Raw genomic sequence first — 18877 nt, forward strand, 5'->3', positions numbered from 1 at the left:
ACTGAAACCCCACTTTTGCATTTGTAGCTATGACCAAGATATGATAGTGGATTATTCATCAGACCCAACTAATCTTTTTCTTAAGTGGTCGAAACTGCTATCCAGTGAACCTCGTTGGTACTTTCGATCAGAAATCATTAAGGGTGAGCATGTGTAAGCAGCAGCGCACTTACACTCTGCAGTCAAGGGAGAAGTTCTTGACATACACTACACTTCCATAATTTTCCATTTCTTGTCAAGAGAACAAATTATATGATTTTTTCTTAGTCTGCATGCAATAAGAAAGCATGTAGCATTTACATTATTTCTACAGTAGTCAGTTTGCAGCAGGTCTTGGCCAAGGTTCACCCATGGTTTCTTTTTATTCACCTGCTGTGGAACAAGAAGATACAGTACGTAAGCAAAGTTCATTTTCACTCTCATAGCTAAATCTGGGACCATACTTTTTTGCCTAAAGAGTAAATTTAAATTCTGAAATGCTTAATCCAGTGTATATATACATATGCAAAGGACCTCTGTTGGCCAGCCCCTCTGTTTCTGAAATTCTGTTTCTGATGTTTGTGCTGGCTTTTACTGAAGGAAGGGTGGTACTGGAACTTGCTGGTGAGGGACTGGGATGGGGCAAGAGAGGCTGTGTGACAGCTCTCCAAGTGTGTCTTCTCCTGGAACTCCAGTCACAGCTGACGATGAGAGCCATAGCTGTGGTCACAGACAATTGGTTTTGACTGATCAGTTCAGAAGACACCCTGCTGAGCTATCGCTTTGCTACCCAAAGCTACCCAGTGGATAACATAGGCATTTTTAGACCCATGAAGAACTATTGAGTTTACTGAGAATTTTTCAGGAAAATGCAAAGAGAAAGATCTTTCTCATCCCCTCCATCAAGGAAAATAAAGGAAGTTAACATGTGTACAATCAGATGATTGGGAAATATTTTCTCTGTCATCTTCCAGAGTCATCTAAAAAGGCTGGGGCAGGTGGGCTAAGCCTGGGCATCAGCACCTGAAATAAAAATTGACTAATGATCAGGAATGTGTGCAAAACAAGCAAGGTCTGAAAGAGACTAATCCAAGAAGTGAGGAAGGTTTTCTGTTGGTTTGGGTTTTTTTGTGGTGGGTTTTGGTGGGGTTTTTTTGGGGGGAGGGGATATTGTGGTTTGTTGGGATTTTTTCACATTTAAGTAGTTTCATAATTTTAAGTTTTGAAGAGTATGCATATGACTAACTGAAATCTTAATCTGTAGTTATTTATAAACATTTCTTGTTACTGTAAACACCCTCTATACAGTTCTTTATTTATTGTAGCTGGTAAATCAAGCCCTATCAAAGTTAAACTGAGCTAAATTGCTACACCATTGAATACATTGCCACATTTTGCATTTTGAAATTCAAGTGTGTTTTGAACTTCTGTCATATTTTTCTTATGGAAAAGAAGAAAAAAAGTGGAATTATGGGACGATAATTATGGGAGGAGAAAGTGGCTTTTTAATTTTGTTTTTATATAAAACTATCCAAAGCAATTTTGTTGAAATTTAAAATAGCCTTGGGACAGAGAGAAAAAATGGAAACTACTAGCCATAAAATAATCAGCTTAGAAATTGAGTGTTGTGTCCTCAAAAATGCTGGTTTGAACCAAAGCCTCAACATTGGTCTGCTCCTTCTGTGAGGGGAGGACACGGTCTCCCCACCGTTCGTTTAGGAACTCTGGCTCCTAAACAGCTGAGGGAAAAGGCAATTTGCACATTATCGAACGCAAGCATTCCCATATTGTAAGGGAAGCTGGTTTTCTGAAGGCAGAGGAATGTTCTGTGCTCACTGCAATGGATGGTTGATGTGGGGAGACTATATGTAGCAAATGCGTGTCTAGTTTCTATTCTTGAAAAATGCTAGAACATACACATGTGCTCCATGCTCCTTATGCTACGTACTGCCTCTCTCTGCACAAATAATCGCCTGAACAATACATGTGAGCAGCATTTGAGGTAGAGCTGTTATCTTCTATCTCTTTGATGTCTTATTGTACTGATGCATGAAAAGTTGAAATAGGAAATAGTGTTTCTGAACAAAAGGTGCTGCAAATCCTCAGCAGACAGAATTGCAAAGTTGTGCCGTCTGTCCTTACACATTTCCATCACTGCCTGTCCTTCGTTAACTGAGATGGTTATTCATCACAAAGTGGTCGATGAGAGCTTTATAGGAGCATTTATTTATAATTTCTATGTTCTTGGTCTTTTTTTTTATTTCAGGCTCCAAAGTGTATATTTTCTTTTCTGTTATAGTCAATTATGTCATAAATGGTCAAATGATAACTCATCACAAACAAAATTATTTTTGCAGCCTGTCTTCCTAGCGTCTGGATTTTAAAGAGACAACCTGGATGCCTGCACACCAGTGCAACCAGGATTTCAACAGTGTCAATAATCTTTGCTCATCACACCAAAAAAATCAGTGTGTCAGTGTATTCCTGCAGAGTCATTAGCATACAGACTCACTCTGCTTGCTTAACAAAGCATGGTTTGGTGTATTATAGTTTCCTAGTCTGCTTGTCTGATTCACCTCTGACAAAAGCAGAGAGAAAATTCAGTCCCTTCTTCAGTGGCACACTAATGTGGGAAATAAATCTTCGGGCATAAGGTCTGAAATGGCAGTCATTTAAATAATTCAAATGCAGCGATCATTTTGTCCATGTGCCTTTCATTTCTTTGTTTTGTTTCTCTGTATTTCTCAAATCACTGAGAGACAAACCATCTTCTGCGACAATCTATATTTTTAAAATATCTGGAGCTAAATAATCCCCGTTCTCTTTAAATGCAGTTTAACTGGTTACATGTTAAATAATTATTTGCTCTCTCTTTTGTGGTGTGGAGGGGGGAGTTGGAGGGGAGAAGTAACATACAAACAGATGTGCTGCTAGATCTACAGGCTTCTGCCAACCATATGGCATCTTAAAGAAAGATGGTTGGAGCGTCTGGATTAGCAAAGAGTCGGGATGGAAAGCCATGTGTCGTGTTGGTACAGGCAGTTGTTTTAGCTCTCTGTAAAAGGCTTCAGGAGATTGTGTAATGGAACAAATGGTACTGCAAGCCTAGTAACAGCCTTACCGCTGCTGGAGAGGCAATTGGCCCCCAGGCGGGTACTGCTTCATCCTTGCTTGTTGGTTTTTTGTGAAGGATTTTTATATCGTTATTCTGTGTTCTTCTTTTAACGTATGGGTAACTTGGGAGATCTAATTCTGAACTTTATACTTGAAAGACAGCTATTGTGTGTTTAGGATTTTTTCACACCCCATTTTTTATAATGGAAACATACAGTTTCCGTCTCTTTGAAATGAGAAGCTCGTGCCCTTCTGCAAATTTCCTGCATCCTTCATGAACACCTTGAGACGCTGATTCATTGAATTTTTAGCCAATGCCCAGATTTTAGGGAAAAACTGCTCTCTCTGGGATTTTCTTAGTTAAAAACAAGATTGGGGCTATTGTGCTTGTGGCTATAACATACCAGCTTGGCATTCGTATTCTGCTTGACAAGTTGCTCTTTATGCAAACAAGGGGCCTGCTCCTATTAAAGGCAAAATTCCCTTTTTTTTTTAGCGACACAGGATTGGGCTCTTGGTGGGGTTTTGTGTGCTTTACAGGAGTCTCTGTCGTTCACATTACAGCTCATGGGAGTTATTCTGGATCAGGATGAAAGCTTTTGTGTCCAGATTTGCAACAGAAGTAGGTTTTAGTTGTTTCTCTACTGTCACACAATAGAAGTCTAAACTCCTCTGTATGTCTCAATGAAATCAGGCCTCTCAAAGCTGTATTTACAGCTCTACTATCTCCCTGATACTGTTTGTTTCAAAGGAATTTAAAAATCTGATGTTTTGGTAAAGGAGATCAATAAAATTAGGTTTATTTTATTTGAAGAGTCTTTAGGTACATTATCATCCCATATCCCAATTTTTATGTAAGGACATGGTATGAGGTACACCCAAATATTCATTCATAGGTGGGTACTTGCTAAGCAGGTAACATTATGGTTTCAGAGACATTAGAAACAAACCATTGACTACAGAAGCATCATCCCTTTTGAGGATCTGTGACAAAAAATATACTATCTTAAACTGAGACAAATGCTACTCTAATATAGGCTAAATTCCCAACAACTTAAAAGTAAATGTACAATTGCTGGTCTTTTTTCTCTTTAATATTTTTCTTGCTCTCCAGAAGGCTCCTTATCTGGAGTTTAGGAAACAGCAGTCCTCAGCTTAATCTGCAGTTTAGTTACAGCAGCACACAGTTACAGCCTGCGTGCCCCCCTGCCCAGGCCTGCATATGTTGCTCAACACTGATCAAAAGTAGCCTCCCTCGGGAGGGAGGCTTGGGTTCATTTTAGCGGCCTGTTCATTACCTCGCCTCAGCCGAGGCTGAGCCAGGTGTGAGGTGGACAGTTGTCCACCAGGAGCAGTGCCAAGACCACCAGCATCTCTCTGGAAACTCTTGTGGTGGCTGCTGAGGAGGAGTGGAGTCAGACCAGTGAGCCCCAGTGGGGACCTCGGGCTCTCTCGGGGCATCTGCTGAGCTTCCACAGGCTTTCAGAAACCCAGGCCGTTTTCTGCACCGTGTTAGTGTGAGCTCACCAACGTTGTGGTGCGCGTTAGCAAAAGTGTGCGTTTCATTTCAGAAATGTGCATTTCTCTGTATAGGTTTCCCAATAATGAATTTTGAGTATTGGTATAGTTGTGCTGCAGCAGCAGCAGCATCAGAGGTTACCAAGTCGACAGAGACAAGTAATTGATTGATAGTAGGTGGATCTCTTGCTTCTCATTTTGTCTTCCATATCCCTACTTAGAAGAACAAAAACTACGGTTGTATTTTTAAACAAAGAGACACAGCTTTCTTTTCTAAATTGACTACTAGTGATTTCAGGCACTTAATTTCAATTGTCCAACTACTGAGAGAGTCAGTACGTTCAGCTCCCAAAAGCATATCAAGACTTCTCAGCTTTCTTGTTTAAACATTTGTTTCATAAAGCTGTTACTGTTGCTTACCACTGAAACATGGGGAAGTAGTATGAGCAAAGCATAATTTACCTAGCAAAACTAAGCAAGACCTTTTGGTGTAATCGAAGGGGAAAAGTATTCTTCTTTTCTTATAGTTACATTGAAGATGTGTCAAGAAAATAAGTAACATTTATTTCAACTTGTAGTAAAGAAAAGACTGATAGTTTTGCTAGAATTTTTTGACAATAATTAAAATATAGTGGACATGGAAGAGTCTGTGCATGCACGTGTACAGTTGTGGTGAGAATGAATTCTTCTGCTGGAAGGTGCCAGTAGTCTTACCATGACCATGGGATCCCTGTGCAGGGTCCAGTGGCTGCTGACTGATGGGCTGAGCTGTGACACAGGGAGCCACATTTGTGTTAATTTCTTGACAGCCCTGTGCCGCTATTGCAGAGACACGAGAACAGCTATTCTCATCCACAAGCTAAGCTGCTGCCACCAGAAAGGTGTAACTGACCCTTCCCGCTGGCCGTGATCTGGGTGTGTTGATACTCGTCTCCAAACAGCCTGCTTGCAGTCATGTTCCTTATTGTGGAGGGGTTAATGGTTATTCTGAAGATAACTGTAATGTTATTTGCCTCTAAAGCAGGAATAAAATTCCTCTATTTCATAGCAATGATTGAGTTCAGCCTTTAGGCTGGATGCAGTAAAGTCAGACCACAATTGAGCTAGTGTGTATGTATATATATATAATGAAACAGCCACTGTCTTACAGAGAGTGTAATACTCTCTATAATGTACTAATACATTTTTAAGATGTATTTTCTGTGAAATGCTTTCCTGCTTTCCTTCAGTACTTCTAAGCAATTGCCGTTTTCACTAACTTCACAGGCAAATTCACTGTGTTTTTAATATAGTCCAAAACAAAACACGAAGTGGACTCCGTATTCACAAGAGCTGATCTCCATGAAGGTGGGCTGACAATATGTCTCAGATCCTCCAGCCTTTCTCATTATCTGGAAAACCTCTGGTTTCTCAGGATGAAACTCCTTTCCTCTCGGCCCTTCCCAATGCAAAAGTCTTTCTTTGTAGCCTTCACCATCTTCCCCGCATTTGGTCTTCTGTGTTATATTCCCACCAGCTGGTGTTCCCTTGATGCTGTGACTTTCCCTTCAGTCTCGGCAGAACTTCTTTATGGTGTACCAAGGGACCTGGCCTTGTCCCAAGTGGATACAGCCCTGGTCCGAAGTGCTGTGTTGTGTGACAGCAGCTGCTCCCTGTGAGGTGGGAGCATGCTTGCTTGGCCAACCAGCGCTAACAGAGAAAGAGAGGCTGAAGCCTTCTCAGGTCCCTTGGGTTTATCCGTGCATATCTGAGCACAGCTCTTCCCTACCTCTCACGCACATCATAGGCTTCTCTACCCACCTTGACCTGCTTCTCAGCCATTTCTCTACATCCTCATTTAATATGTGCCCCTTATTCTTTTTCTCATTTTCATTTCCTAGGCAGAGTAAGTTTGGAAAATAGACATGTGTGATAGAGCTGTATTTGAAGGGGAGTAGGCCAGACTTGGTAAGTTCACAAATGGAAGCAATCTGGTCTGTGTGGAGAGAGCAACAGGGCCTTGTATGGAAAACATCTATCTGAATATGCTGCACAGTAAAATTATCTCTGTCACCAATTTAAAGTCATATTCCTCCTCTTGTATGTCACAAGCATAAAACTACACTCCATACAAATCTTACATCTATTATTACTTTCACTGTAATTTATGAAAACCACAATAACCCTGTGTGAACCCTGAAAATACGCAAATGTGTATTGCCTGCCAGCGCTTACAGGCAAAATCACTTGTTTGAAATGAACTGGAAAGAGGGGCATATTTACACCTCTGGTGTGGAAAATAAGGGTGATGGGATTTAAGCAAAGGAACTAATGAGTGACGCCTACATAGATATTTAACACTTTGTGTTTGATATTTTTATAGCTTATTTTCATAATAAGTTGTCAAACTATACAATATAGCTGCCTTGGATTTTTTTGTGCTGAAGAACATTTTTGAAGGACTGTCATATATAGTTATTAAACTGAGAAGACTCCCTTGCAGATAACCAAACCAGGAGGACTGTACCTGGCACTATTGAGCTCCTGTTTGCAAGGTCACCAGAGTGAAACATTTTACCTTTCGAGTACAGGTACTAATAGCTATAAACATGAAGAGGAGCTTTATGTTCTCTGTAACAAGGAGCCCGCAGTCCTTGCTGGTTGGAGCTAGAGCCTGGGCTTGGTGAGGACAGCAGGACTCAACCCAAAGCTGTTCTGTTAGTCTGCAACTGCGACTGTCAGAAACAACTGAAGCAGTTGTAGCTCAGCTGCACTGCCCTTTCTAGCGTTAGTATTTTTTTAATTAAGACAATGTCTGACAAAATAAATTAATAGAAGCTGATGCTTTTAGCAGGTTTTTTTGCTTCAAATGCCTGATGTCAGCTTGGGCCACATGTACATTCTGCACATGCCATGGGATAGAAAAAGTGAAGCCTTCTTTTTCAATTCTCTGCTGCCTGCCCAAACACCACATGTACTGTCTGTTACATGTCGCTTCTGATGAGGTTCATGCTGGGAATTTCTTTTTAAAGGCAAAGTGTTTCTGAAGGAAAGAGCTCAGATTGGGCAGATTGCATTAAAAAATTCTCAGTGTCTCTGACTCAAATATAGTGATTGTTTTGTGTGGACAACAACCAGCAGTCTGTAAATGTTCAAGTTTGTCTGGTAATGAAAGAAATAAGAGGAATCAGAGTAAGCAATGGGGAAAATGGAGCACACATTTATAAAAAGTAAACCAATAAAAAAAATTGTTGTAACTAGTAAAACAAGTGCAGGAAAAAATATGTCAGTAATGTACATATGCACCTTGTGGAATGATCCTTATAAACATGAGAGAGTCACTTTTGCAACCTTGATAGGATGTACATCTCTTAACATTATCAAGGCTCTGTTTCCTGATGGAGAAACTTTGCAAAATCTGTTCTGTCCAGCACGTAACAAAATCAGAGGTGAACATATCAAAAAAAAAAAAAAAGTCTGACTATAATGTTAGAGGATTATAATGATTATGTATCTGCTGCAAGCCCTGCCTTTTTTTTTTTTTTCTCTAAGGTATTTTACAGCACTCTAAATTATTGGTCAGCCTAAATGGTTTGGAAAATTGTTTTATTAAACATTTTTCATCAATAGGCAGAAAATACCAACCAGAACTATTTTTCTCTAGAGCAAACCTGATCCAGAGTTCATATTCTTAGCATAGATTATATTATTCTGAATTCCTTTAACGGAGGAAAAGCTTCTCTTCAGGCTCGGGATTCACATGCAAATAGACATTAGTGAAGCTTTCACCCCTATCTTTTCCGGCCTGCCATCCATTCTCTTTCATTGTTTCCTTCCTGTCCAAACCCAGGAGAGCTAAAAGTGGCCACCATATTGGCTAAGCCCAGCTGCTACAGCCCCCTGCTTAAGAGCGGGCTGATAATGTTCTCTCTTCAGCATGTTAGACGAGCTATTAGAAGCCCAGGAATAGATCCAGGCTCAGGTTTCCTACATGATCTATTTGTTTAACCAGTTGGGCCAGCTGTGGAAGTGAAGATACATTCTAATAGTCATTGATGACATCTGAAACAAAGGGGAAGCTACTGTTGCTAAGTAAACTTTTAATTAAACCCTATTTGTAATTGTTATTATGGCATGTGAAGGTTGCTGTCTTCTTGGAGAAGATGGTAATACAGGCACTTCTTTAAAAGTATGCAAAAAAAATTAAAAGTGCCTTTAGTAAAAGGAATTCCGAGGTTACCCAGTATGCATTTAAAAAAATTGATAAGGAGCCACCGGGGTCAAGAGTTTCATGACGAAATGTGGACATTTTCTTCTTAGGTGTCCAATTCCAAACTATGGAAGGCGTATTAACCTCTAGTTACCATCTGTTAACATAAGTTGGATGTGCTTGTTCTGCTTGTAGTGTGGGCAAGTGCTTACCTTACTAAGCTAGAAGTGGTATGGATTGCATTCCTTTTCTACCTGAACAAATGACAGTCCGGGCCTTTAATGTGGCAACATAATTTTGATAGCGATCTCAGAGATGCCACAGAAACTTGTTTTAATGTGCCCTAAACTGTCTCCCTGTGTCCTCTTAGAAGTCAGGACTTCCAGTGTGGCAGAGGTGAGGAGGCTCATTCCCTGTCCTTAGTTCCTACTCACTGTTACAGCTGCGTTTTTTTTTTCATTTGTGTGTGGTTTTTTCTCTTATGCTTTCTTTCATTAACATGAAAAAGGTGGATCATCGTGTTTTGCTTTTGAAGCTATAAGGCAGAATGGAGTTCAGTGAAAGGGTGGGTAGTATAGATGTTCCTCTTTAAATTTTGGGAGCGTATGTATGGGGACTTCTCTGAGGTGCTCTTCACTCAACATTGTCTCAAGGTCCTGATCTATGGCTCAAGATCTTCAGTAAATAGCAATTTAGGACACATGAAACTTTGGGGGGTAATTTGCTATTTGTCTGCATTTCTAAATTTATAGTCTCTTATTTAATTACCTCAAAATTTACTCTGTGAATTTGTCGATGCTGCAAACCACATGGAAGACGCAGGTTGCTCATATGAGAACTAATTTTACCACTGGTTTAAATGTCCTAGTTGTCCACAGAGCTGACTGAAGATATGAAGAGGTGGTGAATATAAATTTTGTTGCCTTAATGGAAAAGACAACATCTCTTCTGCTATGAAAAGAGAAGATAGAAAAGTATCAGAGTTGAGGGAGGGAGCGGAGGGGACCCACGCCGCTGTCACTGCGAGTGGGGTGGGGAGTGACAGCAGCTGGGGCAGTTGTGGCTGCAGAAACAAGCTCACTGTGAGCACCAGCCATACACCTCAGCTCTGCTGCATGGCAGCAGGTCTGGCTTTCCAAGATCCTCGTATAGGCAAAGCAAGCCTGACCATTAATTTATATATAGCAGGAGGTTACCTTAGGCAATACCTGCTCTATCTGTGTCAGGAACTAGCTGTGATCGCCAGAGGTTGTATTTAAGGTTGTGTGATGCTTCTTATTATAAGACACTGCTTTCATTAGACTTGCCAAAATTTGTGGTTTAGGCTGAAACTGTTCAGCAGGGCCGTGGTAGGTAGTTAAGGGAAGAGATCGGGAAGAGATCAGAGAGGCTGGCCAGGGCACCAGCAGTGGGGGTGGGAGCCAGGGTGGGAAGGAGTTGCACAAGATGACCTTCACTCTGGCATTTCCTAACTCTGGAGTATTTGAGTATACAAATTTAACATCCTTTAATGGGTTATAGTACAACTGTCTGTTAAGTACCACAGCTTAGACACTTGCTATCACTTCAGTACATGGTAGCAAATTTGTAGGATGTCCTGAAAAAAATGATAAAAGCAGATAGAAATTTGCTGATGGAAAGTTTGCCAGGTTTTGCCTGCTTTTGTAATTGGCTTGTTCCCTCTTTTTGCAACAAGCTTGTTTTTAAACCTGTATTTGCTTTTAAAATTCATAGTGTATTAAAAACATTTGAGATTTGCAGATGGCCGATAACCAGATCTGGCACTGCCTTCATCCTGGGGCAGAGTCCCCATCAGTTGGTCTCTGCAGCATGGTAGGGGTCTGCAACATCGCCCCCAGTTTTCCCCCCTTGTATCCAGAAGCAGCCTCAGATCGCTGTGTCCACCTACAGGCAAACGAGTGATACGAGAGCAACCTTAGAAACTAGTAGCTTGGTGCTCTTATCCTGACAAGGGTAATTTTGGTTTTTTTAAAGGCAGTTTGCTGCATTGCAATGTATTCTCGTGCCTTTGGGTTTTGGTAGTTTTGGGGGGCAGGAGGAGCCATTCCCTGGCACCTCCTCACCCACGGAGCCGCGTCCCCAGTTCTGGTGGCCCATGTGGCCAGCTGGAGCCCCGGGCTCACCGTGGGGTACCCGGCGGGCGCTGGGCGCAATGGGCTGCCCTCTGTTACCGTGGCAACCGGCAGATGGGGGGCTTCATCGGGGTCAGCAGGGAGGCAGCTACAGCAGCAGCACACTGGACAAGCCACTCAATAACAGCCCTTTCAGCTGTGACAGCTCTGCTCTGGCTGGCCAGAAGTAGTTATCAGATTACTTGTATTAAAACCTAATTAAGATGTGTGCCAGTAAATGCTGCATGATTATTGGATTTGGTGATTTAGCTGCTGCAGGTTTCTGCAATCCAATCACACCATTTCAGCAAATTCAGCTCTGGGAAGCAGAGTGAAAACGCTTTACATCAGTAACCTGACAGTGCTGAAAGAGTAAATAACCTTTTAATGCCTCTGCTATGTCAAGGACTGATCCCCACTGCTGGGTGAACGGACACTGCCCACAGATCCTTGCATATTAATTTCTTTCAAATCAACTTTAAAACCCAGGGGAGGGCTGACAGGTTGTATCAGCTTTTCCCTTCACTGCTCGCAGTTGCCTGTGGATTAATGGGCCAGTGAGTCCCCCAGGGCAGGGAGTTTGCAGCAGGAGCCTTGTGGGAGCCCTGCGTTGGCAAGGTGTCTTTGTAGAAAAGATGGAAGCTTTTGGTTTTGTCTGTAGGCTGCAGACAAGGGGACAATCTAAATGTAACATGGTGGGTGCTAGTCCAGCTGTGTGGTGTTGGATGCAATGGAAGTTTATTGTGCTGGGTAGAATGCACCTTGGCGCCAAAGCTCTGCTTTATGATTGACGTCTCACAGAGTTTCTGCAGGGTCTTGCAGTGATTGTCTACCCATAGTTGCCGAAATGTACCAAAACCTGTCTAACCCTTTCCGTTTCATTTTGGCGCAGGCTATGGCATAACCTTGTCTCAGATCCAAATCTTACTGCTGTATGGAGTGAGAGATGTAGCCTTCTGCAGGTTGTAGGTGCACAAAGTAGCAAGGTATCGTGCAGCCATTCTAGCATAAAAGCTACATACGAGCTCCAAGTACTGAAGATCAGAGCAAAATGTTTACCTTGAAGCATTCATTACAGCTTGTGATGTCTCGGTTTTGTTCTCCTTCTGTGGAACCACTTGTCTCATGAAGCTGCCTCTTACCCGCCTCCGTATAGAAATAGGAGTTTTAGTTTAGAGTTAATGGAAGATGATGTTAAGGGTAATATTATTACTAAATGGGAGCTTACTTCTTAGTGCCAGGTTGTCCTGTAAGTAGTCCAAATGTAATGTGGTTCAAGAGCTACATGTCTTCACCTTGTGCCTTGAAGTAATGTGACAGAGCGTGGAGTCAGTTCCTGCCCTTCAGCGCTCCGAGGCCAAGGAGGAGCAGCCACCCGACATCCCAACTGGACAGATCTTGCCACTTTGGTGGAAAAATGATCTCATTTGGAATGGAGGGTGAGGGATACGGCGGCCACTCAGATGCTCAGGACGCAGTACACTTTTGCCTGGTAGGTGATGTTGCCAAAGTGAACGTGGCGACCGTGCAACCCCACTCACTCATTCGTATTAGCAAAATGTGCAGAAGGTTCTGTCACCCAGTTGTAAAAATGATGGCAGGCATCGATGTGCAGTTGTAACATATGGGAAGTACAGTGAATGTGGGTGGAGCTGTTCATTTCTCATCTTGAATCATTTACAAGATCAGCAGGCAGGCCAGATACAATGCATATGGGAATGTGTGGCTGTGCTGCACATGTCACACGTAATAGCAGATACTGTGAGAGGGCCCAGAGCCTGTCCTCGGGAGCTAAATGCACTGGAGCAGGCTGGTAGTCCCAGCGTGCGGACCAAGGGCCAGCTTGGCAGCAGTTTTGGGAGAGCAGACTGGTAGACAGAATTTGGGAATTCACGGACCGAGATTTGCACTGACTAGAACTACTCCCTCTTTATCCATCGTGACCCAGAATTATAGAAAGGAATGTTATTCTTGTATTCAAGCACTGGAGATAGATACAGACGGTAAAAGCGAAGTTGTGGCCTGCTGTGTCATCTTTCTCCTTCAACTCAAGAGGACAGTCTAAATGCAACGCAGTGGGCAGTGAAGTTACAAAACAAAAGCACAATTGAGTACTATTGCCATAATTAAAGACTCTTCTGTTTACGGTAGTTTCTCTGAATCACCCTTTGCATGATCTGAAAGGATATAGAGCTTTACAATGGAGCGCACTGAGGCTTGTATCCAGTAATGTTTTTGAAATATGCACGGGCTGCCTGTGAGTATCTGGTAGAAAGTGTTGTTTTGATGTAAAATTCACACGAGCTGGAAATGACTTCTCTCTGGGTGCCAGAGCTGGAGGAAGTTCCTCACAGTGAAGTGGTGGCTCTTCAGCTGGAGCCTTCTCCCCACGAGAGGAGAGGCAGGCCAGGGAAGGGACTCTCCTTAGCGCTGCATCAGCAGCCTTTGCTCTTGCAGCTGGAACAGGCCCTACAGCAGCCATGGGCGATGCTCAGAATGTTGCTGCAAAGATGTGGGTCAAGGGGTTCATCCACTCTACCCATCTCTTTAGCTGCTAGTAATAATACTTTCGTGCAAGAGAGTCTCTCAAAGACCACGATTGTTCTTGAAACAGACTGAAACACTAGCACAATGGGAAAGTTATTAATTGAATGTAGAAATCGGCAGAAACTTAAATTCTAAGGGCCTGTATCCAATCTGTAGTTGGTAGTTGTTGAGTCAGGCTCTCGTGCATGAGGAGCATTTCATAGCCTCAAGGCTCTAAATAGGTAGGGCAGTGCTGGTGTTCTTCCCTTGGCTGTGTGAAGACAGCAGTTCCCAGTTATCCTCCCTACCAGTACTGCTGTAAAGTAGTAAGTACTCTAGAAATATAGGACGGGAAGATGGCTTTATTACAAATCAAGATGTGCAGTAAGGTCACATCCTCCTCAAGTTAAAGGAAATCAATGGCAAAGTAGTGAGCACAACTTGGCTCTCCAGTCTGAAATTCTGATGTTGCCTCCAGCAAACACCACCGTTGTTCTTGCACGCCTTGGGAGCAAGATGCTAATGGAAAAGCTATTGTCTTTAAAAACAAAACAAAGAAGAGTACAAAGGTGGGGTTTTGTTTGTGTTGAGGAGTTTTGCTTTGTTTTTTTTTAAGTTTAACACCCCTGAAATCACCTTCAGTAAAGAAATTAAGCATAAAGAGCTCCTGTACCAACATGATATAGTTTGGAAGGTACAGGGAGTGTGAAATTAGACACAGAGCATCGAAGTGTGTATTTGGTGGAATACCCTGTGTTATCGAAGTGGTGGTTTTGTTTGCTTCATTGCATGTTTACAGCCAGCTGTCACTGTTTGTAGCTATAGCTGCTTTTAGTTTTGTTCCGAATCCCAGGAGGTGGTCCTGCAGCTCCTCAAATCCCTTTTGCAAGGACTTGTTAGCAGAGTAACAGGACAGTATGAAATATGGGTGTTCAGTGATTGCTACATGACTGTTGCAGTTTGATTTCAAGGAAGTTGGCTGGCTGATACAGATCAGTAAATACTAGTTTTGACATTGATTTTGGCAATTTTATTTCAGCTAGATTTTACTAGCTTTTTATCAAGAAATTTAGGGGGGTTTACTCATGCAGCTATTTGAACAATCCTGATTAAGAATGTGAATATTCAGAGTCATTAGCTTAGCCGAGTTATGACAGCTGTGCAAGTCAAAACTACCACATGGAGCTGAAAGTAGAAAGATTCAGAAAATCACATGCCTTATTGTAAGCGTAGAACTAATTCCATTAAAAACACCGCCTGCATAAGAGATACGCCCTAAAAACCTTGTTCAGCTGAAGCTGTCTTTCAATATGTTGAGCAAGAAATAGTTTACAAAAGCAAGTGCAAAGTTTAGATCCAGAACTGGCCTTGACAAAACCAGAGTCAGCTCATGCTCCCTAAGTGCATAGGGTTTAGATGTGTAAGTTTTTCTCTAGACTACTGTTATCTAAGGACAAGAAAGCCTCTACGATATCCAAAAGGACTTCTAATTAAAGACATTTCCATTTAAAGAGTGCAATGTATTTAATGTAAAAACACCATTTCCAGCTTATTTGAGATTACATCCCCTGCTACAGGTCCCAAGCAGACTTTTTAATTTTTTTCATGGCAAGAGTAATAAACAGTCACTGGGGACATAACAAGCCATACCAGGTTTTGTGATTAAAGAAGTAAAAGTGTGGTTGGCCTGTCTACAGCAGTGTTGTCCCAACTCGGGCACTTGTTTTTCAGGTGTAAGCAAAATGCCTCTGCGTGCTGCTTCTGATACCCACCACCTTGTTCCCTCTGTTTTGCAGCCCCTGATGAGGAGGACCTTTGGAGTGATGGGCTCTTTACATCCTTCTCCAGGAATCCTTGGTTCACTATTAAAGGGTCTACACTGACGTTTAATTAACACTAAGCTTACTTGAAAGAAATGTTGCATTCTGTACCAAGTTTTAGGCATTGACCAGGTTGCAATGAGCAGTGGACAGAAACAAAAGGTCTCTAGGTCCAGTTTGTCAGGGGGTTGAGATATTTGGGTTTATAATTTGGGCTAGTGTGTGTGTGTTTCAGGACGCTGGTTATTGCAGCAGCTGCAGTGTGTGCAGCTTGCTTAGTTACAGGTATCAGGATGCGGTCCTGCGGTCTTTACTGATGTCATTTAATGGCAAAGCAAATTTGCTGTCACGTCATAATAAGGCTTCTAAATTAGAAGTGCAAACCTTTAAAAGTGCTCGTTTAAAGTGTGAAGATAAAATGTATTGAATGCCCATCCTAGTAATAATACTTTAGTCTCAGCCCAACCACCAGATCGAGCTCTGTCGTCTGGGAGCTGTGCCCGCCAGTGCAAACATCAAAGCTTCTACCGTGAACTCCAACTTCAGATGCTCTGCAACCCTTTTATCTATTTTTTCCAGGTTACAGCAGCTTGATAAGCACTGCCAGGCCACTGCCCAGCAGTTAGTGGAGTTGCTCAACAAACAGAATCAGCTCTTCAAAGAGAAGCAGCTGCTTACAGAAGAGGTGCAGTTTCTGCGAACACGGGTACTGTGCCAAAAGAAAAGAAAGTCTGAGGGGAATATTCTGCAGCTTTAGCAGAGAAATCTGCCAGCACTCTCATTTCAGCTGTTGGAGTTTGTTGCTGTTGTTGTTTTAAATAAGGCATTACCTTATTAAAAAAAAATAAAATAAAAATCCATGCAATTGAAAAGAGACTGGTAGCTGGACCTCAACCTCACTTAAACCTAAACTAAATGAAGAAAGTGTATTGAAGCCACAGGAAAACAGCAGAATTTATTCTTGGTGACAGTTCGTAGCTTTCTTGTCAGAAGATTTTGTGTTCCCTTTTCTGTTCTTTAACAGCATTAACGTTTAAACAGTAGCTTGATGTTGGTAATTTGTTTGAGCTTTTTGCTGACATTTGTCAGACTTAAGTCCCCCGATCACTTTACGATGGTTCTTTTTCCCCAATATTTTTAAAAGTCATTTCTCTTTCCTGCTGCTCCATGACAAGGTAACAAAAGGACAGTCAGTGGAAGAAATTTAGTCCAGTAGCACACCTAGCAGTAAACAGAACATGAGTCGTCTTAGAACTTCAAAATATTTTAATTGTACTATTTTTCGTAGGCTTTTTAGCTGTAGTAAAAGTTTAACCTAGGAGAATAAAATCCATACTTTGATATGCCTCTAATCATGTCAGTGTGTTTGGTTTTACAGGATTTCCTGTTATAGTAGACAAACTTGGTAGCTCAAGATAGGGTAAGGTTATCAGCACGTAGTAACTACTGGCAAATGTCAGGGCAACCCTAGCGCTCTCTCTATAACATAGTTCAAGAAGGTGGTTGTTTGGAAAAGAAAATGAAAAATTCTGTTTTAAGGGAAGCACTCTTGGTAATGTGAACAGACTTTACAGGGTCCACAGGGACTTTGTTATTGATAATCTATTTTATCTGGAAGCGAGCATGCTTTTATGAAGTTGGGCAGGAGTACAAAAATGATACAAAAGAGGAAAAAAATCATTCCGATATTATACTCCTGTCAAGACTTGACTGGCAAAAGCTTCCTTCTTTACGTTCATTACAAGTTAATTGTGCTCCGGAGGATACTTTTTAACTTGACAACACTCAGAAGAGAAGAATGATATAAAAAAATTGTTACAAAATGAGTCCTAAAAATCTATTTGTAGCTATTTAAAGCAACGCTGGTTATCTGGGAATTGGAATTCAGCCCAAAAGAGCTGCCTGGAGTATCAGACAATGGGTTTAAGAAAATTAAAGAACAGTTCACCATAAACAGGAGATTTTAACTACGGAAAGATGTATGTAGTTAGTGTAGAGATACATATTTTTTAAAAAACAATTGCAGAATCGGTGTTGATCAAAGGTGAAAGTGACATCATATTCCACATTTTACTGTATTGTTTGACAGTTCTTTATAATCACTTTTTTTTGAGGGGGGAGGAAGAAACAAATCATACCTAATCTTTTAAAAATTATATAAAATACAGTAACCAAAAAGTGCTATTGCGTCTTGGAACATAAGCCGCTAGTAACTACCATTGCATATTTCAGGAAAAAAAATGGGATGCAGATCTCAAACAGGACACAGATGGAATCAAGTAAAAACCTGGATGGATAAAGAGAAATGAGCAGAAGTAGGTATTTTTTCTATATTCTATATATAGAGGGGAGGGAGAGGAAAGGAGGACTAAAACTATTTACAGATGTGGGTTGAATCTGGCAAACACTTCAAGACAAAAGGGAGAAGAAAGTGTTTGAAACATTTTTGGGTTTGAAATTGTTAGAGTTTTTTGTGTTTGCTTTTTTTAAGCTCTTACAAATTCAGGACAAGCACTCCAAAGAGAGACATGTTTACCTGACAGAACAAAAAAAAAAAAAAAAAAACCACAGATTTAAATTGGAGGGAAAGGGGAGACGTACCACTCTTAGCAAGGTGGGAACTTCTTCTAGAACTCGGATTTTACCATAGGTACTTTTTGGTCTGGATAATCACTGTTTGTCTTATGATTTGGAATTGGTTAGTTTTGTCGCTTCCAATAGTATTTTCCTTCTGAGGAAGCAGAATCCTCTCTATTTCTTCAGAAAGGCTACAATTTGTTCTGTAATAAATCATAAAACTTAGTGTCACATTGAAGGGAACATTTTATAAACCACTGTATTTGGAGCGTTGCTGTTGCAGTTACAGTACTGCTACATAGTTATAGCTGTTCCTGTTGCCTTGTAAGAGTTACTTTTGGGGTGTTTAACAGTCACACACTTTAAAATTGCATCATTTATTTTAATCTAGCTGACCTAAAGAAAAAAAAAACCACCACTGACAAATCTATAACCTTCATAGGATTGGTTTTCAGAACTCAGGTTACTTCCACTGCAATTTTTATTTCGGGGTGGGGGAACGGGGAGGGTGTGTAAGAAGAAAGAAAGAGAAAACAAAAAAAAGTCTTTAAATCCAGCTACATTCTGGTGTGTTGAGAGGCTGCTTTCCATGGAAAAGTTCTGGGATTTAAAGTGAATGAAAAAAAGTCATCATAAAAGAAATACCTGATCCTGCTACACACTGAATTCATCTACAGGCAACATGAGTTAAAAGGATTTTAGTGTCCTTGTTGAAGGAGTAGCCAAGACAAGTAACACAGTTTTCAAAAACATCTTCTCATTCTCAGCAGTGAATTACATACTTTAAAGTTAATGCTGCTAAACCTCTTATTACTGAAAGAAGCTCAGTATTATTTCAATAACCACCTGCCAACAACATGGTGAAGATGCTCACGCTGTAATTTTCATTTCCACAGAGCTAAAAAGGACCATTATAATAATGTGGCCTGACCTTACAGCACTAACATTTAATAGATGGCAGGAATATTTAATAATGCTATACAGCATAACATATTTAGGTCCACCTAAAGGTGGTCAAAAGC

At 41.2% G+C, this 18877-nt stretch overlaps 1 protein-coding gene across 1 annotated transcript in view; it reads left to right on the plus strand.

The window, feature by feature from the left end:
• SDCCAG8 (SHH signaling and ciliogenesis regulator SDCCAG8) overlaps positions 1–18877 on the plus strand; it is a 117784-nt gene that overhangs the window by 95169 nt on the left and 3738 nt on the right. Inside the window, exons 17-18 of the mRNA XM_074166010.1 lie at positions 15858–15984; positions 17511–17593. Coding sequence (XP_074022111.1) covers positions 15858–15984; positions 17511–17561 — 178 coding nt within the window. The 3' untranslated portion in view covers positions 17562–17593. The remainder of the gene's footprint in view (positions 1–15857; positions 15985–17510; positions 17594–18877) is intronic.

The sequence above is a fragment of the Numenius arquata genome, chromosome 2 (genome assembly GCF_964106895.1).
Source record: "Numenius arquata chromosome 2, bNumArq3.hap1.1, whole genome shotgun sequence".
In the NCBI taxonomy this organism is placed as follows: Eukaryota; Metazoa; Chordata; class Aves; order Charadriiformes; family Scolopacidae; genus Numenius; species Numenius arquata.